Source organism: Poecile atricapillus, chromosome 1, assembly GCF_030490865.1.
Source record: "Poecile atricapillus isolate bPoeAtr1 chromosome 1, bPoeAtr1.hap1, whole genome shotgun sequence".
NCBI lineage: Eukaryota > Metazoa > Chordata > Aves > Passeriformes > Paridae > Poecile > Poecile atricapillus.
The window spans coordinates 142,247,922-142,273,677 of record NC_081249.1 but is presented as its reverse complement, the minus strand read 5'-3'; the positions used below and the strand labels follow the sequence as shown (position 1 = coordinate 142,273,677).

General features: G+C 45.0%; 2 protein-coding genes across 3 annotated transcripts in view; one reads left to right on the top strand and one right to left on the bottom strand.

Moving 5' to 3' along the window:
* The window catches only part of CSTPP1 (centriolar satellite-associated tubulin polyglutamylase complex regulator 1), a 78,997-nt gene extending 66,412 nt beyond the window's left edge, over positions 1-12,585 (top strand). Inside the window, exons 5-9 of the mRNA XM_058829653.1 lie at positions 3,451-3,536; positions 5,962-6,157; positions 7,345-7,454; positions 10,515-10,578; positions 11,098-12,585. Coding sequence (XP_058685636.1) covers positions 3,451-3,536; positions 5,962-6,157; positions 7,345-7,454; positions 10,515-10,578; positions 11,098-11,278 — 637 coding nt within the window. The 3' untranslated portion in view covers positions 11,279-12,585. The remainder of the gene's footprint in view (positions 1-3,450; positions 3,537-5,961; positions 6,158-7,344; positions 7,455-10,514; positions 10,579-11,097) is intronic.
* A 654-nt stretch (positions 12,586-13,239) lies between these two features.
* Positions 13,240-23,364, bottom strand: ARFGAP2 (ADP ribosylation factor GTPase activating protein 2). 2 transcript variants are annotated; one of them, XM_058829637.1, is made up of 17 exons: positions 22,777-23,364; positions 22,416-22,534; positions 21,433-21,505; positions 20,792-20,923; positions 20,623-20,703; positions 19,746-19,848; positions 19,054-19,110; positions 18,455-18,499; positions 17,319-17,371; positions 16,771-16,907; positions 16,099-16,230; positions 15,455-15,583; positions 15,247-15,375; positions 14,735-14,861; positions 14,527-14,617; positions 14,290-14,408; positions 13,240-13,870 (listed from the first exon to the last, which is right to left on the bottom strand). In XM_058829637.1, exons 1-17 carry the CDS (start codon positions 22,846-22,848, stop codon positions 13,850-13,852), a joined length of 1,620 nt encoding a protein of 539 aa, XP_058685620.1. In that variant the 5' UTR covers positions 22,849-23,364; the 3' UTR covers positions 13,240-13,849. The 2 variants fall into 2 exon arrangements, with proteins under 2 accessions (XP_058685620.1, XP_058685621.1); XM_058829638.1 differs by lacking the exon at positions 18,455-18,499 and having other exon boundaries at positions 22,777-23,362.
* Positions 23,365-25,756: the final 2,392 nt, after the last annotated feature.

Genomic DNA, 25,756 nt, shown 5'->3' with positions numbered 1-25,756 from the left:
TTTATTCTCATGACATCAGAGAACTCTATTTTCCTGTTCTTGGCACGCTAGACAAATGCAGAAGTCATACCCAAAAAATGAACTAGGATATCTGTGTCTGTGAGATTTCTTGGATGTTTTTTTGGGGTTTTATGCTAATGGTTATAATGCTTATAATTTTATGCTAATGGTTATAGCCATTAGCAGGTTAAAGACTTTAATCTACAGAGATACCTTTGATCTTTAGAGACCCCTCTTGGCTTTCTGAATCTTGAAAATGCAGGACACAATATGAAGGATTTTTTTTCTGGTTTGATGCCATGGTTTTAAGATCTATACCTGAGTACTGATTTTTCTATTGTAAGAGAAACACAAGGAACTCACTGCCCACATCTGAGTAGCTACCGCCAAGTAGTTCACAGCTGCTATGCTCTTTTATTTGGTGTGTGAGCTCACGTTGCACTGATCAGGTCTAATGGAACTGGGGCTTGCAATTCAGTAGCCCTGTTGTTAAAAGACTGCCTAAGAGAGCAGACTGTTTTGTACATTTTGCTTATTTTTGCCTCCATGTCTCAGTAAATAAACCAAGTCTCTGAAAGCTCATTTGATCCAGCCTGGCTTTAAGACAGATTGTGTCAGCCTTTAATGGTAGCAGAAAATGGTAAAAGTCCTTTCAATTTGCCTCGTCTAGAGTTTGTCCTGGGAACATCCTGTCTAGTCTGGATTTCTGAGATTTTAACCACAATCAGGAGAGACCATAAAGTTTCCCCATTGGCACGACAGTTAGGCTTTCCTGCCAGCCAAACCCACTTGAACCCTGAAAGACCACTATACCCTCTACCAGAATGCCTCAAGTGTAGGCATTTTTCTTCAGTCCTTTCCAAAGTTCCTCCTTGATTTTCATTATTCACTGAGTGCCAGCTACTAACTTTTTTAATACATCTGTGGCCTCAGGGTTTAAAGTCTAATTTGGACAAGAAAAAAAAATCCCTTGAAATATGAGATACCTGATGGACTCTTTTGAGCTGCAATTCAGACTTTCAGATTTTGTCCTCAGTTTTGGTCCTGCTGTCTAGGTTACAGTCCATAGCTAGGTTTTTCTCCTTGCCAGATATTTCAAGGAAGAGGTGCAGATATGTTGCATATGATGCTCTCTCTGCTTCCTTGAGTGCTTAGTCAGCTGGCCATGTGGGGGAATTGCCAGCTGCAGTCAATCTCCTCATAAATGATTGTATGGGATTTAAAGACTTCTCAACATTTCCGGTGTGCAAACTCCTGGGCCAAGCGGAGTCAGTAACCCAGCACCAGAGTGCACCTGCTTCTATTTAGATGCTCCTCCGTCACATATGTGCTGTACAGGCTTCCTCAGAGGCTCCTTCCTGTCTTTAACAGCAAAAATTGTCCATCAAATTCTCATACTTCTGCATACTTCCTCATGTTCTCCTCTAAGTAAGAGACTGGAACTTGGTGCTGCAGAGCACTGCCATTGACCAGAGTTTTAAATTTAACAAGTGAAATTTCTTGTTATGAAGGTGATGTAATATTGTCTCTCTGCATAACAAATATGTAAAACCACTCACCACTGTTGTTCTGCATTTTTGAGAAGAAAGCTTCGGTGCTTTGAGGGTATCTGGGAGACAGACCATCATTTCAAAGGAGAGAGTGCAGCTCATCAGTGATGTGGCCAATCACATTTCCAGTGCATAAATAGTGGCTGGAAATGCCAGTGGCTGAACAGTATTGCCTGAGAGATGAAGATGCTCTGCCTGCCAGCTTCAAAGCCATTTCCTTGATGTGGCCACTGACAATCTCAGTAGCATGCTTATTAGTGAGAATTAAGAACTGAAGCTACTGCTTCTTTATACAGGAGGAGAGGAGGCTTCTGGAATGTAATAAATAAATCAGAAGCACTTTGACATCTTCAAAGGGTTTTGTTTTAAATACTGGCTTTTCTCCTGGGGACCCTCTTAGCCCCAGTCTTTCTTCTTTGAGATAATTAATTCAAGCTGCTCTACATGTTTGATTTTGCCACAGTGAACAGAACTGGTCTGAGTGGCAGGGAAGTCTTGCAAGATCCTGTGTTCTTCTAGGTTAGCCTCCCACACAGCTCCCTGGAGTCTTTTACATGAGACAGAACAGTGTTTCCCCAGCAGTGTGTTTAGACAATTGATGCTGCAGGAGTTGGTGTGCAGATCGCATCTGGCCCTGTGTTCAAAAGGGTCCTACTGGATGACCCATACTTTGGCTGTAATGAACTGACAGTCCTCATATGGCACAGTGTGCCACATGCTGACTGTACCGATTCAGTAGACCTACACGCAGCTGAAAAGAAATACCAATTGCATTTCTTTAGCATTGCCTGAATACTCCAGGCTTTTTCCCCATCCAAGTGGAGTATTTTCTTTTGTTTTACAGTCTAAGTTGTCATTAATTAGATGAGTTTGATTTTCCCCACTCAATCAGAGACTGACCTTTTTATCCTTAGGTAGTGGTGGCAGTGACCAGAGCATTGTTTTTGTTTTAATTTTCATTTCTGCCCTGAAATCAACAAGTTTTTTTTCTGAAAGGAAGAGTTGGACTTTGCTATCACTTACATTTCATCTTTATGGCCTGTTGCTGGTATTTTCCATATTCAAGAAATAGTCTTCAAAGTAAGGATGTCTGTAGCTCCCTACATGCACCTATGACTTATCAGGGACAAAGAAGACTGTCCCTGGCCCAAGAAGTCTTCAGTTGCTGTGCTAGTTGACTTGATAGTCAAATAATAAACCTAATATGAAAAAAGACCAATTCTTTTATCAGGAAGGGAGGATAGGATATTCAGAGAGTGCATTTAGGAAGCTGATTTTTGGTGCAATGTTATTTCCTCTGTAGTCAAGTAGAGTTTGTTTGAGTACAGATGTTGAATTGCAACTGTTGTGACATTTATGAATCTGAAAAATGTCCCAGTTTGATGAATTCTGATATACAGAGGAGTAGCATGAGTCTCATTCTGCTTATATGAGTTTACTACTTGTGTACCTGTCCTGTCTGTAGTCACATTTAGTCAGAATCTGGACTTCATTGATCCTTGTGGATCCCTTCCAACTCAGGGTATTCTACAATTCTATATAACCATATGAACTAGCCCCGCATTTTTATGTACCAGTGTTTTGTACCTCTTTGGACATCTTGTCCATTGGGCTTTGAATGTTGCACTGTTCTGTTCACACTATAGCTGAAGTGTGTGATTGACATTCAGGATCTTCAGCTCGCTTCAGGTTCTTAAACTGCCTTCATTTGATATTAGGGCATCCACATCCATGAAGCAGTGGGTGTTCCCATTTCTCTCTCCTAACTTCTTGTACTGGGCCACTAGCAATCCTCAGCTGCACACAGTTCCTTGGCTGCACTTTCTAAAGGTCTGGGGTTCCTGGTTACAGACTTCAGTTTTTTTGTAGATGCTAAACTGTTTCTCTCATCTTATCATAGGATTGTGCTGATGGATGATGCAATGGATTGCCTGATGTCTTTTTCTGATTTCCTCTTTGCTTTCCAGATCCAGTTCTACTATTCAGGTAAATGCCAGGAAGTTGTTGACTTCTCCCACTTGTAGAATTACAATTTACAGCTTCCCAATCTTTGCACTTTTTTGAGAGGATATGTTTTTTTCACAGAAAATATATAGCTAATGGACTCTACTGATGAAAAACATCACAGATGTGATTAGGAGACTTAATGAGGAGATTCCAAATTGTTGTGAATAAGGACATACCCACAACTGCTATGTCCGATGCATTTATTTGTCTTGGTCTTGAGACATGAATTTCCAGCTTTATCTAGACTATGTTAACACCTAACAATTAGCTTTTACTAGGAACATTTCTTCCCTTTCTTTAAGGAAATTATTCATTCCTGCTGGAAACAGGATAGGAAAAGCCCCCCAGCTGGTGCCTTTAAGGAAAAAGCAACTGGACAAATCTATATAATTCTTCCCCTTAATATTTGCTCAACTATGAGGTGGTTTCAGCTCAGAGAGTTTCTGAACTGGGTATAATTTCCATGGGTTTAGGAACCCTCAGTGGACTCCACTCCCAAGAACTTTTTCGGTCTCCCCTTGAAATCATATAAACTTGTAACTTCCACACCTTTTGGTGAAGAATTGCACAGGTTTGACACCTGTCCAGTGAAGAACCACCTCTTTTGTTTGATTAGAGAACCCCTAGGTGGAAAGCAAAAGGAACAGATAACCCATGTGAACAGTCTTCATATTGTTGGTCATTTGTTGTATTCAATCCCACTTCCCCAGTCTGATTTTTAACTAGATAGGATACTTCTAAAACTCTTGGCAGGAAAAGTACAAATCAAATAATATTGGCTTGTGTGTGTGTGTATTTTCTCATGCTCACCCACACATACACATCTGTAAAATCCCCAGGTATTTTTAAACTTCAGGAAACAAGGTGGAGAAACTTGGATGAGCATTAAGGTGCTTGTCCTGTATGGGAAGACTGCTTTAAAATATATCGTCGTGCCACCCTAGCCCCTCTAAATTGTGACTGAGGAACGAGAATCTCATTCAGGACAAAAAGAGGGAAGCATTACATAATGCTCCCAAGCACTGGCTAGCATGCCACTTTCTCATCTCCTGTCGCACAGCACTTTTTAACATAAAGCTCCTGGATTTCTGTCCACTCACACTGAAATGGCTCCCTCTGATGGACGTAGCTCACAATTGGCCTCCACCAGGCGGAACGGGCTAGGTTTGGGTACTCAGAAACACTGGCTAGAAGCTGTTGTGAGCATAGTCTGTGGTCAGAGAGTAAACCTGGGTGGCCTTCTGATCTGATCCAACCTGTGAGTTCCCATCCTAGCAGTTGGGAGTCCTCTGCTATCCCTAATATAAAAACCTCTTTTTCTCAATAGTTCTCTGTATATACGTCCCTTGTAACTCTACTGTGCATATCACTTTATCCATGACAATTCATTATAAAAAAACAGTTCTAAATGGTGATTTTGAGTTGGGCAGAACCAGGCTTGCAATGCCTTTAGTCGGGGACAGAAAATGTGTTTGGAAACTTTTCTCTGATAAAACAAATATTTCCATGGAGCTGCAGAACCTCAGCACAGCCTCAGGGCCTGCTGACATCTTGACTTTCCTCTCCACCCACCTCACGCACGGCATTGCACTTCCATTCACTCAGAACTTAAATGCCACTGGAGTCTTGGCAAGCTCATTCTTGTGTACACACACTCTAAGATCCCATCCCTGTCCTGTTCACCCAGGCACAGTGCACACACGCAGCCTGTCATACACTCTCCCACCAACCCACACACATGCAAACCACTCCAAATGGAATCTGGATTTGTAAACTGCTGACCACATCCATAAACAAACTTGTTTAAAATTAGACTCCTGCAGTAAACAGTGGGTAGTACGAGGAGCCTGGGGAGAGGCTTTCTGCCAACTCCAGCCCTGACCTGCCCTGGCCCTTCTTCTCAATCCTGTGTTATATTTACTTTGGAGCAGCACGGAGGCAAGCTGGGATACAGCCTGGAGCCCTAACTAATATGCTTCCTTTCCTCCTGTTGCAATTCAATATAGTTTGCTCCCAGCTTGGACGAGGTCTTAACAGTGGCAAGAGGTGGAGAAGGAAAATATTTTAGACTTCACAAACTAGTTTTGTGTTTGACATTAGCTTTCACACTCACTGTTTCATCAGTGTGCTAGCTAGCCTTTTTTCCCTTGAGATTAATCTTCTCAACAGAGTGAGTGACCTCTCATGATCATCCTAATAATAAGAAGACAGCAACTTCTATGGAAATGGCTGTATGGGTGTGCATAATATCTGTTCTGAACATGCAGGATACTGTAGAGTTGTGCTTATTTCCTGTTAGTGCTATGTACAACACAGAACAACAGTTTAAGCCACAGTCTGGTAGGTCAGGAGGTTGCTTTGCTGTTTACAGCCCTGAGTTTTCAATTTATTTCTATTCTTTTAGAGTTCCTGGAAAGTGTGGCTGCCATTTATCAAGACCTGCTGGCTGGTAAGAATCCAAATACTGTGATTGTGCCAACATCATCCTCTGGACAACATCGGCAACGCCAGCCTCCAAATGACTGCAATCCACTTGAAGGAGTAGAGGCATCTCTCTTCTACCAGTGCCTGGAGTCCTTGTGTGACAGATCAAAGTACAGGTACAAACAGAGTCTAAAATACAAATTTGAAGTCCCTGTCTGTGGAGACCCTTTGTAAGGTTGGAGCTGTTAAGAAAGAGAGGGCTTTGAACAAACTGATATTCCCACATGGCTCTCACTGAGGAAGTACAAAGGAAGACATCATAGCTGAACAGCTTTAACCAAATGAGAGAAACAATTGCATGGACCAGAGAAACATGGGGTTTGAACTGATTCTTGAAGTAATAGATGGATTTGGGTATCTGCTCTCCATCTCACTTCTGCATTGACACTTTCATCAAGAAGAGATCCATTATGAGTTAGCTAGGGGGGATAAACAAGTGCAGTTGGGTTCTTGGGAGTTCCAAGAGCCCACTGGGTGGATGGAGTATGAAGCCTTAGTACATAGGTGAGTTCACACTGTTAGTCTGTACCTGAGCCTGTGTTGGAGCAGGTCTCCAGCTACAGATGCCAGGTACAAGACTAGCTTTACTTCAGCAGAGGATGGAGGAGTGATCCACAAAATTACTGGGAACTGCTGTCCAGTTCTATAGATACCTAAGCATGGAGTTGATGGGTTGTTTTGATCTTTTAAACAATAAAAAAAGGACATACATTCCTTGTATGTCCTGAGAACTTCAGATGGGAAGAGTACTGTGGGCCCATCTGGTAGGTGTGTTGTGCTTTGCACAGCGCTATGAGGGGAGCAATTCCCAGCCTTTCATGCAGTAGCTCAATATTCAGTCAGGCTTTGGTAACCACTTCTGCCTAAGGGATCACCAGTTCACCCCCACATCTCCCAGGGGTACCACCACACCACTGACTGTTCAACACTTCCTCTTTATAAGGCAGCTTGATTTTGCATGAAATCCTTCAAGAGATATTGGTCAAGAGCAAGAATCACCATGAAAATACTGCTTAGAACTCAGGACCAGGGGTTAAGGTGAGTGTAGAAGAAGGGGATATGCTAATTTAGTCCTCACCTAAATAGTGTTCTCTGACATATTTAGGCTATCGTTGGAGAGGTTTTCTTACCCCTTGGATGACTATCATTGATAATAGTGTGATAACAGCATTTTAAACTGAGTCAAGGCAGCCTGACAGTGTTAGAATAGGTAAAGGGTTTATTTCTCGATTTTGAGCTGAGTCTGAGAAAAAAAAAGGTTATAATTTAGAAAACAAAATTATCTCAGTCTCTCTTTTCCTAGCTGCCCACCTTCTGCTCTTGTGAAGGAAATGCTGAGTAGTGTGCAGAGAATGACCTTCTATGAATTCCTTATGGCTCTTGCAAAGGATCAGGGCATCAATCGAGCCCTAGGTAAGACTTCTCTAAATGATACAGCTCTAGATTTCCAGTCATTCTGTATTTCTATGGAATTTCTTTTGTAATTATAACCCATATTTTACACTGTCGGGAAGAGAGTGAGGGGAAGTTTTTCATCTTTTTGTTGATGGATTAACTTTAAAAATATAACATGTGCCTGTCTGCCTGAAGCTGTGGAGCTTCCTCAAGGATTACTGAGTTGAGGTGCCATCTTATATTTTAGCCCTTTATGCTCCCGCAGATTTTAAACGGCTGCTCTCATCTATAAGACAAGCAGGCACACCTAATGGAAAACTGCTATCTCTTTGGCTCAAAGGTTAAAATCTCAGTCTTTCCCAGCTCCTCCTCATTTTCCCTCAAGGCAGCAAAATCTTGCTAGAAGCTAGCTATGGCCTGCTGAAAACACAAACTGCTACAAAAATCTGTAGCATGGTGCTGTGGGAACCACAGGGATTACCAACCAGCATCTCACTGCTTGTTTCTGTGTTGTGCTGGTTTGGAACAAGGAAGCAGTGTTACACTGGCAAAGGACAGTATGTAATCCATCCATAATTCACTCACAGTTTCATATTTCCCCCATACGCCTTGCTTGTGCTCTTCCTCCTCCTACAAAGAAGAACAGAAATGGCTTTTCTGTTTGACAAGACTGTATCCAGGAGATAAATTTAAATGGCAGGAGCAGGGAGGGAGGGCTGGGGGGAGGGGGGTGTCTCAAACAGTTAGCTTAGTTCATCTCCACTCAGCAAAACACCTGGCCATTAAGGGTAGATGTCTCTCTCTGTCTTTGTGTAAGTATCCTCTTCCTCTACTTCTAGGCCTGAGTATCTTCCAGTCTCTAATTGCAAAGACAAAATTCAATGAAAAGGTGTACCTTGCCTGAGGGCTGCTTCTTTTGCACAGGTGTGTCCTACTGCAGTAAAAGTGTGTCTTCCCTGGCTGAGCCCCTTCTTACAGCAAACCATTTAAGCTGCTAATGCTCCTCTGGGGCAGGGCAGATTATATATCAAAGGTGCATGAATGCAGCCCTGCAATCCCCTCTGAAAACAGGCTTAGAAAGCAGTGTATTCACTGGGAGGAAGGTGATGCCTGGATGGCAGCAAGCAAAATCTTTTTTTCCTTTGCCCTATGAAATCCACTTCTAGTCAAGCATAAAGAAAACAGATGAGAAGGAAAAAAAGAAAAAAAAAGAAAAAATAAATCCTGCCCACAGTTTCCATTGTGCCATCTACAAAGTGAGTGGGTTTTAGTTTCCATTAATGTAGGCCTGTCCTCTGGCCCTCTGCCAGCCTCCTGCTGAGGCCTCTCTCAGAGGAGGGGCAGCAACCACAAGTCTGACAGGTGCTAGCATTTTTGGCAAGGAAAGGAGGATTCTTTTCCTGGTGTCTTTTAATCTCTCCTGAAGGGTGATTTCAATAGTCTTTGGTCTGTAGGGGATCACAAGCTCCCCAAAGCCCTTCAGCGAGAGCAGTTTCAGGCAGAGGAGGTTTTGGTCTCACAAAGCCAGAAGCTCTTCTTGAAGAACACGGATAGAGATTAAAGCAGCTTCTTCAGGCTGGGACAGTGCCACTGAGTTAGACTGCAGAATCCAGTCTGCCTGGCAATCTCCAATGTCAGTGTTGATTTGTGAATGCTCCAAGTGCCATTTTTCAACTGTCCCAAGTAAATCTTGTGCCCTAGAGACTTCACTGTGCACCCTGCAACTACAGAACCAAGTTAACCTTTAGTTACTTATTGTTAATTTAATTGAGCCGACAAAGAGAAGCAGACTGGGACACTTCTGTGGATCTCTTGATACTGTTTTGCAGTGCCAGACTTTCCTGCTCATTTACTAGAGTAGACTAGAACCCAAATAAATGAGGGAATCAGTTCTGGTCTAAACTTACTCTAGTTTTCAGGCATTCATCACTACATTTTTGATGACTGGTCCCAGCCTGTCTTTGAGGAACAGGTGGCTCTCCAGCCTCTCCTGCAAGAGGAAGGTAACAGAGCCAGAAAACACGTTTGTGTCCCCATAAAGAATACAAAGCCCCTTTCCAAAGGTTTTGAGTGTAGCACCCAAGTCTCCTGAAAAACCTTAGAGCATTCCTTACTATACTGTTGGTATAGATTATCAAATGGGTTTTTTGTCCAGGTGTGCAGTGGTACTCTCCAGGGTCTGGTAGACAATCTCTGTGCTGGCTGATCACACTCTCCCATGACCCCTACACAAGGTGGAGTTAGAATTAGTAAGGAGGGCTTTCCTAAGAGCCCCATCTTCCTTTCTGGCTCTGATAAGGTCCCAGTGTTTTCAGAGAAGAGCAAGGATTATCAGTCAGCTATTCCAGTCCTGAACTATACCATTTCCTTCACCTGGAGTAGGGTTTCTAATGTGAAAAGAAGCATGTTTATCTTATGCTGAGAGGGTACCCAAGTACTGGCCCAGCCTTTCATTCTCACACCCAGACAGCAAGCAATGCTAGAGCAGTTCATCCACACTTAACATCTGTAGAAAATGTGCACAAGAGTCAGGCCTGACTTTTCCTGAGTTGCAAAGAAAGCGAAAGCCTTAAACCTGTGGAGTGTTTTGATCCCCAAGATCAGTGCACCACAAGAAAGGCAGGTGGCACAAAAACATAAATAATCCTGAGTGGTATAGTGTATGTTTCAGGCTGTGGCACTGACAGCACCACATGTATTACATCTGGTACTGGTGACTATACTGGGCAATGAACAGAGGCCCAGAGTTGACAGACTCAACCCCTGACAGTCAGTACTCTTAATTTTGTAGTGAATGAAAACTGCCAATCCTCAGGACTGTAGGAAGTGGGACTACTGAGGTTGCCTCCCATGTCGTCTGAGCTCAGCTATAGCATGTATGAAAGACATACAAAATGGATCATCAATCATCATTCTTTATCTGTCATCTCAAACATTGTGTCTATTTCTCTAATAGGTATCAGGAAAATTGTCGTCTGTCTTGCAGGCCAGATTTTGGATGCTGCTATGGCTTGAACAGCTCTCTTGAAGAATGAATAGCCTAACTGCTGATACTTTGGTTGGTTTTGTTCCCCACAGGGGCTCTGCCAGATAAAGGAGACTTGTTTCTGGACCCTGCCATGGATCAAGAACTTGAGAAATTGTAAGTGGAACTGCCTAAATTAGGAGGTAAAGCAACAGATTAAAGGTAGCATGATAAAGAAGAGTGTAATAAAGTACTGTCCTATTCCTCTGCTCTACTACAAAACAATAGAGGAGCTCAAAGAGCAGCCTGAACAGAAAGGGCTTCTTTCTTGTGGTGCCTCAGTGCAGTTAACAAAATCCTTACAAAAGTCTTCAGACACAGAGGAGAAGACTCAAAGAGGCATCTAGAGGAAGCAGCAGTCTCTAATGAACAGGGAAATCTTATTTGGATGGTGAAAAGTAGGAGTGTTGGAAGGAACGACATCAGCCCAGAAGATAAGTTTAATAGGAGAAGATTCACATCTTGAGTGAATCTTGGTGAGTCTGGGTGGTACCAGTGCAACGTGTTCCCCCACTATGCCATGAACATCTTTCCATCCCTGTACTATTTTTAAGCCTTTCTCCCAGGTTCACTTCAAGAGTGCTGCAGTAGAAGTTTTTGCAACATGCTGCCTAGTGTTTGTCTTTTCTCTTTCAGGGTAGCTCAGGTTTCAGGGCTTTCTGTCTCTGGTCCTGCCAGCTCCAGTGCAGACACAGCAAATATACCTGTTCGTAACTCGCCCAGGATTAATTCACCTTGGAAACCTCTGCACCATCGTCGAAAAATGGATGCTGAGAGTGAAGGCTCCAATGAAGAGACAGACTCCTCTGAAAACTGAAGGTTGTGAGGGTGGGCACCATTCCCATCTTGGGTTTCTCCAGAACCCAGTGGAGGAACAGCACCTCCTCCCAGAGCATCTGCTCTAACAGTGGGTTCTGTCTACGTCAGCAGTGTGTGTGTGGCTGTGCTAATCCCCAGGGCCGGGTTCACCCATCTTTTCCCAGCAACAACTTGCCTTTTTCTTAGCTCCAAATCCGTGCAGGAATAGCGCCTCTGCAGAAGCCATTTACAGCTACAGTGTTATGCTTCCCTCTGCTGGCAGGCAAGACAAGCCAGCAAACGCCAGCTCTGCCAGTGCTTGGAAGCAGCCAGGAATGCTCTCACCGGGGCTCTCCCTCCCAGTTCCGCAGTTCAGCAGGTGCTGAAGCAGCGGGAGCACTAGTTCAGGCCGCTTGCCACTGTTTTGTTGTGCAGCTCTGTTCAGATTTGGCCCAGATAACACAGTGGTTAAATCGTCAGCAGCAGCTCTGCACTTGTGTTCCATTATTATTCCCAGTAAAGCTGCATCTGCACATAATCAAAGGTAAGGAAATTCACAAAGTTCCTAAAAAAGGGCAACTTAGATATTGCCATGCAACCTGTCTCTGCTTTGTGCTTTCTCCTCCATGTGTCCAAAACTTGCCAAAGCAAATACAGCAAATAAGCTAGATTGCAGTAAGTACTGCATGGTGCTGTCTGGCTCCGCTGCTGTACTGAGTACCCTTCTGTGAGGTCTTCCCATCCTTCCAAACGCATATTACAGGCATTTGGAGAAGTGAATTTCAGAGGACTTGGAAGAGAGAGATACGGTCATTAAAATCCTTGGCCACAGGTGGTATGGCTTGCAAGCATACAGAGCACCTACTGGAGCTGGGTGGGCAGAAGCACTAAGGGAAAAAGCAGCAGTCCTCAAATGAAATCAAGTTGGGATTTTTTGTAAATATTGGTATTGTTGGAGCAGCAGCATAGCCCTTAAAACTACAAAAATAAGTAGCATCACATTGCAGTAATAGCAACCAACTCATCAGTTTAAACCTCCACAGACCCGAATGCTTTGTCTAGCCCAGCTCCTGTGCCCCAGCTTGCATAGACTAGTTATTTCTTGGGGAACTTCAGTTTCTCATGCTTCTTTGGGAGCCTCCTTGCTCCTCCTGGTCATAAAGTGCTGCAGCACAGGTCACCAGGAGCTGGAAACCCAAAGCTTGTAGCAGGGTGCCAGTAGGGTTATTTATTTATTGTAAGTTGAATTATTTATGATCTGTGCATTCTCTCCCAGCTCAGTGAGTGGCTGTGACAGCCTGGCAATAAAGCATGCTGTGTCAGGCCTCTGCTGTGTCTGGGTCTTCAGGTCTTCTGGGCTGCCCCAGCCCCTCCTCAGGGGAGCGGTATCTGGTGGGCAGGCCAGCTTCCAGGGCCCCAGGAACCTCTCGCCTCAGCCTGGGAAGGCGCTGGCCCCACCCCCGAGTGCCTGGACCACCACCACACCCCGGAGCTGCACCACCACTCCCTGCAGCCCCAGCCTGCTGTGGGTACTGTGACACTGACAACTGCGTCAGAGCACAGAGACAAGGAACAGGGAGACCTGACCCTCATCCCCTCACTCCCCACCAAGATGAAACATCAGCACAGAGCCGCTGAGTAACCCTCCCCCTCCCACCCACAGCTGCCGCAGCCCCTCAACTGGACAGGAGAGGTGAAGTCCATGCAAGCCTCTTCTCGGTCCCAGACAGGAGGCTCCACAACAAACAACCCCAGCCTCACTTTTGCTAACATTGTTTTAAAGCTAGCCCTTTCCCAACCTTCTTCTTCCTACCTAGTTCTCAACACAATAGTCCAAGGAAGAGAAAAGCACTCTTGTTAAAACCAGAGACCAAGCTGAACAGGACCAAAGTGACAGTCCTCACTGCTGCACCTCATGGTAAAGTCAGAGGCTCAGTACTTTGATCTGATGCAAAGCTGGGCAACAAAATAAACCAGGGATCCAGTAAATTTCTTTACTTCTTTACCTGGGCCTTTTTTGCTGATGATGTAGATAGAAGCTAAAAAAATAATCTTTGATTTGATCTTTTTTTCTCCCGCATTCATATATGCTGGTTTAGAAGACAGTAAAAAGGACTAGATCACGGTAAAAAGCAAACCCTGCGAATACAGAGGACTCCACAGCACCATGGATTGGGAAGAGTGATCAGAACAAAAAACAGTCATGTCACATGATGTTCAGGAAAATAGCATTCCCCTTTTCTCTGTCACTTGGTGTGCTAAGGTGTGGGCCAAAGAAGGGCAGGAGCACTGATGAGGGCAGCCCAGGAGTTCCTGTCATATCTTTTACAGCAATGAGGTTAACCCTGTAAAAAGGCCTGTCTCCACTGGCTAGTAGATAGCAGTGGGTATGAGGGCACATTGAATTTTAATAGAGTGGAATCCAGAGATATTCAGAAAGCATCCTGGGCACAGCCATCTCCTGACCCCCTCCGCTCACCTTCTCCCCTCCCCACCCAACCCAGACAAATAAGACAATCCTGCGGAGTTTACATCAGGCAAAGGTGGCATCAGTGCCTCTTGCTGGCTTCCCTTTGCAGTCCCTGGGTCATCAATATGAACCATAACGATCCTAAGGAAGAAACAGAGACATCTTGCTACAACATCTGTGTGCAAAATCCAGAGACAGATAACAAGAAATTGGGGGGTTTGGTATTTTATGCAGTGTGAGGTTATCTAGACCGGACACTGTACAAAGGCAGAAGGTAAAATGACCTTGATTTTTAAAATTCTGCCTGGAATTTGTGGGAAAAGGTGTATCTGACATAACAAGGTGTCCTGTGCAGCAGGACAGTAAGGCTGGCCAAGTAGAGTTCACTGGCCACCTGCAATTGCTTAGTACTGCAGTCAACAGCTATACAAGACAGGTGTCTACCTGGGACTTTCCACATAATTTGAGAAGATAGTGATAATTCCAATAGAAGCCAGGGTATGGTGAAAGTCCCTGAACATGATAACAGCCTTTCTGAAGGTGCCATAATGTAAACTCACCTGAAGGGAGTTCATCACCCCATTGGCCAGGACAGCCATCTTGCCGGCAACTGATTTCACTCCTTGCTTAAACTGTGCAATGTCAGCTGCAGGCAGGACATTTCCAATAGACACACCACCTACAAGAACCAGGAGGAGTTAGCCCAGAGTCCCTCAGCTCCAGAAAGCACCTTGATCCCCTCCAGTCTAGGTCTTCCAAAACTGCTCCCTTCCTCAACCCACTGAGTGCTAACAAACCTGAGTGCACATTGTCAGCCTCTCCAAACAGGTCTGCAGAACTGATGGCACTGCTGCCCGAGAGCTGCTGCAGTCGGGATCTGGCTTCATACTGCAGCAGAAAACACAACAAAAAGATTATATAGGAAGGGAACAAAGTATAACCTGAGCACACAGGAGGAGGTAAAGCCAGAGCTGTACCAGTGTAAGCACTGCAGAATGCATCTACCTCAGCATCTGCTTCCCGTCCGAAAAACATATCTGAAGAGATAGCTTTAGCCCCTGCAAACTTCTGCCGAGCTTCATTGGATTCCACCATGGACGGCCTGTTCTCAATCTCCCGCCTGCTGGTGGGTCTGAGGAAACAAGAGGAGACATCTCAGTGAGACAAGCTCACCAACACAGTAAAGAATCAGACTTCTGTCTCAGACCTCATCTAATCAGAGGAAAGTAAGTCACCCTTAAGTGTTAGTTACGTTGTGGGTCTCCTCTCCCCACCTCGGGACACTCAGCACTCGATGACCACAGTGTATAAACTTATAGACATGACAGGCAAAGAGATGTCCAAGGCCCTTTCACTCGAGGCCCTTTTTCTTGGGCCTGTCTGTGCCTCTTCAAGTAATTTTTTGCAGCGCAAGGCTCCTACTATAACACAGTAGCATCTGTGCCACAGCTCCCACACTTATCCTTTGCCCCCTACATAAGGGGCACAAGGTACACTAGCAGTGGCAAGCACTTTACCTCTCTGAAACTGGCCGAATGCTGGAAACGGTCACCTCTGGTTCCTCCTCTTTGTCCATACCCCATGAAGAGTCCGTTTCCCATCGTGAACCAAATGCATCTTCGAATGAGAAGGGACTGTATTTGTACCTAGGTACAGAAAATGGGTAATTTACACCAGACATGAAATTCAGGAATAAGCAAAGACCACACTGAAGCTAAGTCTTACTTGGGGGGTCCAGATGTGAAGCTTCCACCATCTTCAAACAAGTCCAGTTGGGAGCGGGAAGTTTTTGCTACCAGCGGCGTCTCTTGCTCAATTACTTGCATCTCAGACATCACTGAGTGTGAAACAGAACTAGCACAACAAACAGGCAGAGTCAGGACTGATGGGTTTGACAGCATCCAGTCCCTACAACCAAGTCTGCCTCAAAACTGAATCCGGCCTTCACAGGCAGGGCAGATGACACAAATTTTGAGGGAGAGTTGTGGGATGTCAGTCCCCTTCTATGATAGAATGGTTATCATGTGATAGTTGAATGCTTATCTGTGCTCCTTCAGAAGTCCCGAACTACCTTCTTAAAGGAAGGATTCTGCAGGGGGATACTTGTCAAGCTCTGATACACTGCTCTAGTGCTAGACACTGACAGGCCACACATATCTGGGGAAAAGCTCAAATGAGAACCAGAACCTTTGAACAGAGTCCTTATTCCTTCTGGGGCCTGAAGCATTTTCAGTCAGAGACCAGCATATAAGCACTTTTAACTCATCTCCTTATCTATTACAAGAGCGAACTACTGCCTTCAAGAAACTTTTCCAGAGCAGGGAACTTCCAAGACACCTGTCTGTCCTACACCATCCACAACCAAGTACCTTCTGGATGCCAATCCCATGCCCAGCCTCTCTGCTTGTTCACGTTTCTTCCCTTCAAGGTTCTGGAGTTTCTTCTCTTCCTTCTTCCGATCAAGCTGCAGTTCCTGATAAGCCAGTCGCATTGAGGTGACTCTAAGGGAAAGATCCATGGTGGGTGCTAGCCCATTACCCTCCCTCACTGCCCATGTTGTAGAACAAGTGGTTAAGTAACCCTGACCACGCTTCTAAACGGCCACTTTCACAACAGCTCTGCCAAAAATCCTTGCACATAAGCTATTACTTGTTTTGCCATCTCCTCCACTGGGATTCAACTCTTCTTTGGCTAACCATGATTTCCTTACTGTAAGCATCACAATGTCTGTCTTCTACCCACCCCTGCACCCAGAATGATCCATCCAGTTCAGCCTTTGGCTTTTTCACTCCTGTCCAAAGGTGAACAGAAACACAAGATACAGAAATATCTGCTCCCTGCATTCCCTTCCAGGAATGCTAATTTGAATAAAATACAGCAGTATAACTTGTGCCCTGCTGCAAGGGCCATACTGGCATATAGCTACTGCTCTTCCTCTCATTTTGCGTAGTCACATTTAGTGATCCTAGGGTGAACAGCATTAACCTCACACTACTTCTGCCTTAGGTATGCAAGGTACTCATCCCAAACAGGGCACTTACATGGACTCCTCGGCTTGTTTCCTGGACTCTGCAGCCTGTTGCTCCCTCAGCTGTTCTGCTACCTGGGCTTGCCGCTCAATCTCAGTGAAGCTCTGGCTGCTGACTTTCTGGGCTCCAAGACCTTTTTTTGCACCCAGCTTGAAAAACAAAAACAAAATCCTGTGAATTTCTCATTGTAGATTGGTCATTGTAGAAGAAAGCCTGAATCCTACTTCTTGCTGCACCTATGAGGCCTTCAGTCTCCCTGTGTAGTCACAGCCTATGGACCCAAAAGAGCTGGCAACACAGTATGGAAGAACACCTGAGTTAACCCACCAGTGGCCAACACTTAGAGATCAACCACATATGCTTCAGACCACAACCAATAATGATCCACAACATAATTTTTTTGGCAATAATATACAGGCTGCTTAAGGTCTCCTTTCCCCAAAACAGATCTCTACAGCTTTGTCACACAGCTTAGTTAAGCAGAAAGCAACGATCAGGGAAAGGACAGCAGAAATGCAAGACATGCTTTACCTCCCCTCCATAAAACAGCTCAGACATACCCCTTTCTTGGCAGCTCCTGGCTTCTTCTTTCCAATGAGGGAGGATTTAAGTTCTGCAAAAGGAGGGAAGCAGCAAATAAGCAGAAGGAAATTAATTTAAGAGGCCAAAATTAGACAGCAACCCACATGAACATCCACCACAGTCCAGCTGCAGTAGCGTCCAAGGCACACCATGCAGCTTCACATCAGAAGCCTGGGTGATTTCATCCAGGCAAGAAAGATGCACATAGAAGCTCCACAGTTGCAGGCTGGTGGCCTAAAGAAGCATGTGTATTTCTGGAGCAACTTATAATTGAATTAAGAACTGTGAATAACTCCTCTGAGTGTTACGCAGTAGGTATCAGGGTAGTTAGAGAAAGACTAAGTTTATCCCATACACAAATTCAAAAAATTGCAGCTTCAGAGACATGTGAAGGTCAGAGCCTCACCAATGCCGTAGGGATAAAGCAGCAAGAACCCTAAAGTTGTGTTTCCATGAACATACATAAAAAAAATGGACCTTAAGTGCAGCAAGCTGTAAAAGCAACAGGTTCCCCAACACCTTGCACTTGTCACTCTTGAGGGCATGCCACACTTGTAAAACCAGACAAGGGCCAGCCAAGCAGCAGATGTCTGGGAAAAAGTGTAAGAACAAAGCAGAGAGGGACTGCCCAAAACGTTTTCCAGCTTCCTATAGTTAAGTCCAAAATCTTTAATTATCCTTGTTGGGCTTTTCTTCTGTGTGTGTGTCTCCTGACTTTCTACAGCCACATGACTGATGTTAGCCCAAAAATTATTCTTGACACATTGACTTTTATCTTTTCTAGTCTTATGATAAGTCTTTTTAAATAAGGGGTTTCAAAACATTCACACTATCTGAAACTGTTTTCTGCTTGTTGTTCCTAACACTTGATTCGAGGTTTTTGGGTTTGTGTTTGGGTTTTTTTATATTTCAGGAAACATTTAACAGAAATGTTAATAAGAGCTCTTTACAGATATGACATATCTGGTTTAGATCTCAATACAACAATATAAGCTTTGTCTTGTTCTCTCTCTCTAAGCACAGGAAGCTAAAGTTAGAATTGAAGGCAGAATCTCAGGAGGGGCAAGCAGAGCTGTCACAAGCAGCCAGTGCAGGCCAGCTGTTAGCCAGTTACCTCCAGCAGGAGCAGCCCCTTGTGCTGACAGATACATGGACATGTCTGAGGAAGAGATGTAAAACATGGGGAATGAACAGACACTTGAGGACACAGGCCTTCCACCCAGAATGAACCCACTGTGGGCTAGGAGCATGCTCTCAATAAGGAAAGAAGCTCCAGCTAGATCTTCTGTATGCAGCCAGGACAGTAATGGCAGGGAAGAATCAGATACAAATCCCTATTATCTGAAAGCTAAAAATTCATTTGCCTCCAAAGGTTCTGTGGGGAAACAAACAAACAAAAAAACCAGCCATGTGGCCTTGATCACCCAAGTTCTACATACGCAAGTACCAAGTTTTGTCCAAAGCTCAAAACCAGGAAAACATGCTTTTGGAAAAGCAACAGCTTTGAACTCAATTATCCAAATGAGGAGGAAACCTCCAGAAAACTGTGACTTGATTTTGGGCTTCATTCAGGAACATCCCAAGTACTGGCTCAACAGGGAGATAAGCTCATTTAGACATTCTGGAAACTGGCTCACTGCTTCCACCTTCACTGAGTTTACTACTGAGCAGCGGGTGTAAGAACAAGACTGATCTGAGAGTGAAGAGTCTTACCTAGAGGAGCTTTAGGAGATGTGCTCAACAAGTCAATAGATGGACCTTGGCTGGGATCTGTGGGCACAAAACCAGAAGAGAATATTCAGCAGATTGATTCTCAACCATTTTCTTTCCAGTATGTTCACAGTTTCTCTACATCTCTCCTCTGCCCCCACAAATAAATCCAGTTGCAGCTTGAAATATACAATTTCCCAAGCAAAACAACTTTACATCTCCGCAGAGTAAATTATTCCTTCTGCAGTGTTCTTAACACAGTAAAAGAAAGCAAACAGTCTGCAGAGAAATATACAAAGCTGATTTCAAATTACAGCTATGCCCCCAGGTTCTTGGTTTCCTTGTCCCTTCACCCTAGAAAGTTTTCTGTCCTATGTAATTTTCAAACCCACCAAATTCAAGGGGTAGAGAAGAGTGTTTCGACAAATAATAAGGTCTGAAAGCAGACAAATGGGGCAGCTAATCCCCAAAACAGTTGTGTGTGCATTTCAGGAAAAGTGAAGAACTGAGCCAAGATGGAGCATTTTTTTTAGAAGTCTCCACTAATTTAACTAAACATGATAAGAGTGCATAGAACTTCCCCTCCTTCAGGCCTGAACCAAAGCCTAAGTTCAGCCCTTCCAGCAGTGGTACAGAACTGTGCTGTCCCGGAAATGAAGGCAGATTCTTGGAAAAATTACTCAGTAAAAACTCACTCGAAACTTCGCTGCCTTCTGATGACTTTTCTGCTTTTTCTACCTCTGAAGAAGACTGCGCAGGATTCTGGCTGGCATCTGCTACATCCCAGGTACTGGAAGGCTGCAAGGAGATACTCATTCCAGCTTTTTGCAGAAGATGAATGAACCAAACAATCCTGAATTTAATACAGGTTTAGTGACCTGTATTCAATTTTAAGCCAAAAGAAACTTATTCCAAGCTTCAGACTATGCCTTCCCTGAATATAATGTGTGGATTCCCTTAGTAGGGACAAAAATTTAAAAAAGAAAAGGAAGCTAAGCTGAATGTAAGGCCAGGAGGAATGACAGAATCATTTGACAAGCTGGCTAATGTGAGGACTTCCCAGGTTAAAGGAAATGAGTTTCAATCTGGGAGAAAGTTTAAATGAGTTTTCCTGGGAAAAATTAATCTCCACTTCCAGTGTCTCTATTTGCCATATATCTAATTCATACATTAGCTGATAAAGTCTGCCTGGCATGGTGCAATTGCCCAAATCCACTTTATCAGGGTCTATGTTCTGAAAAGTTTCTTCTAAACCAGAAATTCAAAGTAATAGGTAGACCTTGCTTCAGCAGTAGAAAGAAGCTAAGTATTAACACAATACACAAAGCATCTTCCAGGGCATAGGTGGTAGCTTTGAGTACTTCTTGAAGCCAAAGATGGTCTCAAAAACAAAGGACATGGATATTACAGGGACTGTTCAGATCTGTGACTATGTCCCAGGCAGATGACTGCACATTATACTGAGTAATTATACAGTTTAGAGTCCTTCCAAGCTAAGTGGCACTGCTCCTGGCTGAACAGCTGGCTATTGGAGAGCTATTAAGGCTGCCTGGTTTAGGTAGTTCTTCTCACCTGCGTGTGCTCCATGAAGAAATCAGCATCGCTCTTGTCAGGGGAGTGCCCAGGGGCTCCACTCAGTCCATCTATAAGCAACTAAAGAGAGGAGAGGCAAAAAAGAAGGTATCCTACAAGACTGAGCATCCAGCATACCCATGTAGCACTCCAGAGCTCTCAGACTTACATCAGTGCCATACTTGGCCATGGCAGCGCTTGCCAGCTGCCGGATCTTCTCCCTGTACATCTGGGCAGCTCGACTGTTATATTTAGCATTGGCATCTGTGGTGGTACAGCCATGCTGTCGGAAGAAAGCAGTCTGAAAAGAGAGGAATATTTAGTTTCCTGACTGCTAGATCATACTCAAGCAAGCACTAGGCAAACTCAACAGAAAAACAAAACTTCCCAGAGACAGAGGATGAAAAACTGAGAACACAGCACGAACCAACCATTCCTTGATCAGCATTCTACACAAAGTCTCACTCCAAGGGCCTATGAAAATCATCCATCTTCTCTACAGAGGGATGATTCTGAGTCACAATGCTGAGCATTAGCTTTCAAACTGATCAGTGTTATTAACTCCTATCATTTAAGAAGGCTATGCCTCTCATTTAAATGAGGTGCAAAAAAATGAGAGATCTGCACACCAGAAAACAATGCATGCAAAAATCAGTCTGATTTCCAAGCACATTTGACAAATGCCTCCCTTCATAACACATTTCAGATGAGACTGGTACCAAGAAAGCCACACAAAGGAAAGGGACAAGAAGCAGAGAATGTGGATTAGCAAGAGGGAAAGCAAGCAAAATGCCTACAGAGGATCCTCACCGCGTTGGCATTACTGCCCACTTGCATACACCTCAGCTGGAACCAGTTCCAGTTAGAATCCAACTCTGTGGACCTGTGTGAGTGAGAACCAATTATTTCTATTAATAAAGACCAGGCAAACCAAACGCAAAACCAAGCTCTGGCCTAAAATGGTCAGATATCCCACCACTATTCCAAAGTGTAAGAGGCAAGGGTGAAAAGAACATCTTGGGAATTTTTTTGCTCCTGTAAAAAAATAATTTTAACTTTTAAAGTAAGGAAGAAGACCAGCTTTCATCCAAATTTTTATGATCTCTCCCTTGTACTGCTTGTTTTAGAGGGCACAGCTTGAGCTAGGAAAGCACAGCCAAGAACTTTCATTCTACATGTGATCTCACCGCAACATGAGAGACTCATAGTCAGCCCATCCCACAGGTTGGGCCAAAACACGTGACAGAGCAACCGAGAATACATCCAAGTAAAGCTAGAGGGGACACAGAGTGTCTCATACCACTTACTCAACTTCTCTCCTAGCAAATAAAGGTCACAGTTCTGTTAACTTAAAATGCTAATTTTTACAACTACTGAAAACAAGAACTAGGCTGAAAAGCCAACACCATCATCCCCATTAGGTTAATAGTAAAAGATTAAATAATATTCCTCTTTTTGCCTTGCTCAGCATTATGAAATGTATATACACCACACTGCTGCCTTACTGGCAAGATTCACACACCACACTCTCGTCTCTGCTCCTACAATGCCAAGTCCAGACAGCGTTTCTGCAAGGTTAGCGAAAGCAACATGTCGACGTTCCACCTGAGGTGCTTTGGAAACTCCATTTTGGAACTGGAAATGCTGAGAACCTCCAGCGAGCAAGCCACATAAACCCCGAGGTGATCGCTCCGTGATAAGGCTTCTCTCCCAGTCCCTGCGTGCTCCCACCCCCAGGCGGGCTGGCTGCTCCAGGCCTGCCGGCGGTGCCGCGGGCCGCGCTCCCCACGCACCTGATGAAGCTGAGGTGCACGCCCAGGGACCTGTGGACGCCGGAGCAGTCGATGCACAGAAAGACCCCGTAGGTGATACTGGCCCAGCTCGGGTTCTTGGCGCCGCAGTCGAAGCACGACTAAAGCGAAGACAGAGGGACAGCCAGGTTGAAGCGACGGCTCTGCCGCTCCACGACCCCTGCCTCAGCTCGGCGGCCCGGCCGCTCTGCCCAGGCGCTCCCCCAGGGCCCCTGCCCGGCCGCCCCAACAGCCGCCGCAGCGCGGCCCGGAGCCCGCCGGGGCCCGGCCGGAGCGCAAGCCGCGGCCGCAGGGCGACAGCCCGGCGCGGACAGTTCGGCGGACCCCGGCCGCTCCCCGCTACCTTGTTGGCCGGCGCTGCCCGAAGCCGCTTGAAGAGAGTCTGGATCTCCGTCTTGCTCGGCTCCGCCGCCATGATTTCTCCTTCCCAGACACCCCCGCGGGGACGGCAGCCGGCCGGGCCCAATCGGCGCCACGGCCGCGGTGGAGTCCCGTGGGCCGGCCCCCAGCCGCGTCCCTGGGTCTGAACGGCGAGAAGGGAGCAAGGTCCCGCTTTCCCTCCGGTGCCGGGATGTGGGGCAGTGTTAGCTCCAGGTCACCCCAAGCGCTGCGTCGGCTGCCGGCCCCACGCCTAGCGGGGGTCACGGCATCGCCTTACGCACACGGGACGTTGCACGCCCCGAGACCGCCGTGAGCCCGGAGCGTTTAGGGCAGGCCCACAGCTCCCTGCTCGGCGCTGCTGCGGAGCCCTGCTGGCTATGCCCCTCCTTTTGGGGCCGCTGCGGGCCCGCACCGAGAGAAGGGCGCTTTAGAATAGCAGTGGGGCAGTGCCTGCCGTGGGTCATCTGCTACCGGGGGAAAAGCTCAGAGCAGCGTTTACAGGCATCACCTGCTCCAGCAGCCGACCTTAGGGCACCGGGCTTGGTACACTGGCACAAACGAACGGTGATTTGGAAATGATTTACAGAACCACAGAATGTCCTCAGTTGGAATGCACTCACACAGATCGTCGGGTCACACTCTTGGCTCTGCATAGGATATCCCTAAGAGTCACACCATGTGCCTAAGAGCACTGTCCATAAGCTTCTTGAACTCTGTCAGGATTGGTGCTGTGACCACTTCCCTGGGGAGCCTGTTCCAGTGCCCAATCACCCTCTGTGTGATGAACTCTTTTCTAATAGCCAACCCAAATCTCTGCTTAGAGTCCTGACACTGGTCATTAAAGAGAATGTCCCTGCCCCTATGCTTCCCCTCGTGATGATACTGAAGACCACGATGAGGAATGAGGTCCCCTCAGTTTCCTCCAGGCTGAAAGACCGAGTGACTTCATCCTCACCTGGTATGGCTTCCCCTTCAGACTCTTCTCCATCTTCACAGCTCTGATTTAATCAGGGGGGGACCTCTCAAGAGGCTATTACTTGACTGCAGTAATCAAGGCATCATGAGGCAGCAATCAAGGTAGGGAAGTTGTCACTTCAGAGCAAAGATAATGTCAGGGCCTTTAACTACTGTATTACCTGCCTAGAAGCAGTAGAGTATTGGCTAGAAAAGCACTGAGTTATAAAGCAAGAAAAATAGGAAAAAATATGGTTGTGCTGTGAACTAAAAGTCAATGGCATATAATACATTTCATTCTTTAGTGAGAAAAAGTGACTGCAGAGCAGTAAGAGGTTCAGGGGGATGAGAACAACAACAAAAGTTAATCAGTAGCTTGGTATTACAGAGATGGAATGCATTGGTATTTCCTTACCTCTGAAAAGAGTTTGCTCTGCAGCACTAGCTTGTCACTAAAAGAAACTCTTAAATGTACTAATATCTGGACAACTTTCAGTTTAAATTTAAAGGCTTTCTTCACTCATTTCCAGACAATCCACAGATGTTAAGCTAGACAATAGAATTCGTTGCAATGGGAACTTAGGACCCATGGTCTTCAGAAGATACATAAAGTAATGGGACATAGAGATGCAATCAGGAGCAACAGAGTTTCTGAGGGAAAAAATAGCCCTGCAGAAAAACCCTTGCAGGTTTAGCTGGGTCTTGTGTTCTGGGAATCAGCAAAGCTCTAACTATGATTACAGTGAGACCTGATATGGTAGGCACATGCAGTAAGATGAGAGGCTTCTGGCTGGCACATCTGATTGAAGCTGCTCTGAGATGAGTTTCTGAGCTGGGTAGTGAAGCCTGATTGTTATAAATGCAAAGGCAATTTTGGGATAAAATCAAAGAGAAATTTATTAATAAAACAATAATAAACAGAAACAGCGATAAAAACCCACAATAAAAAGAACAGCGCAGCGCTGGGTGGACAGGGGTCTACACCGGAGGTATAGGTTTCCCAAATCCACGTCTGAGCAGCCTCAGGATTGGGGTTTTATAGGATTTTTAAGTCCTCAGGCCAAAATTCCAGGCAAGTTCCATTCACCAAGTGTCCTTGATTGTCCAGTGAATGGATTTCCTGCCCTAGAATGATGATATTATTTTTGTGTCCGGCCAGAGTCTCCTCTCATGCAAAGGAGACTCTGTGTGTTGCAAAGTTAAGTTTTTCATGACAGGGTGGTGGAATCCGGGTTGGTGCCGATGAATATCTTGGCCGGGTTTCCTCCTTTGTTTTCCCTGATTGCTTCTTCGACACAGAAATGTTTGAGTCTGGCGAAGCTTTTCTTTTGGAACTTGTCTTTTTCGATTGATCAGTTTCTCTACCCACTGGAATCCGCAGGGCGTTGCTTGGATCCGGAGGTAGATAATTTCCCGAGCCAGTGTCATTGTTTTCCTGATGGTCCGTGTCCTGTGTGTTTGTTTGGGTTGATGGGCCGGTTTTGGTTAGTTATCTTGGGCGTTGCTGATAATCAGCAACCCCTCGGCAGAAAGCCTCATCCCACTTGGGGGGAGAGGCTTTTCCATGCTTTATATTTTGTTTTGTTTCTACAAAACATATCTTTCTTATATACTCCGAATTTTTAATACAACCATAATTTATTACAGTCCCCCACCTAATAATTTATCACATTTAAAAATTCGTTATTTTACACTCTTTTTAAAGAAAAGTATCCTTTTCTTATTCTTTTTCCATCATCATTTTTCTTTGTCTAATTGTCAATTTTGGTGGTCAGCATATGTTCGTTTTCAAATTTTTCTAAGGCCCTTAATGCCTTATTACTCTCTTTCTCTTCTTCTAAAACCAGCAATTTAGAAAGAAGGGCACTTTTATCTTGTGATTTTTCTGGATCTATTGGGAGGGCGGCAATTTGCATTCCTTGCACTACAGATTGTATTAGCCTAATCAGGCAAGGAATTAAACAAGGTAAAAAGATGATTCCGGCTAT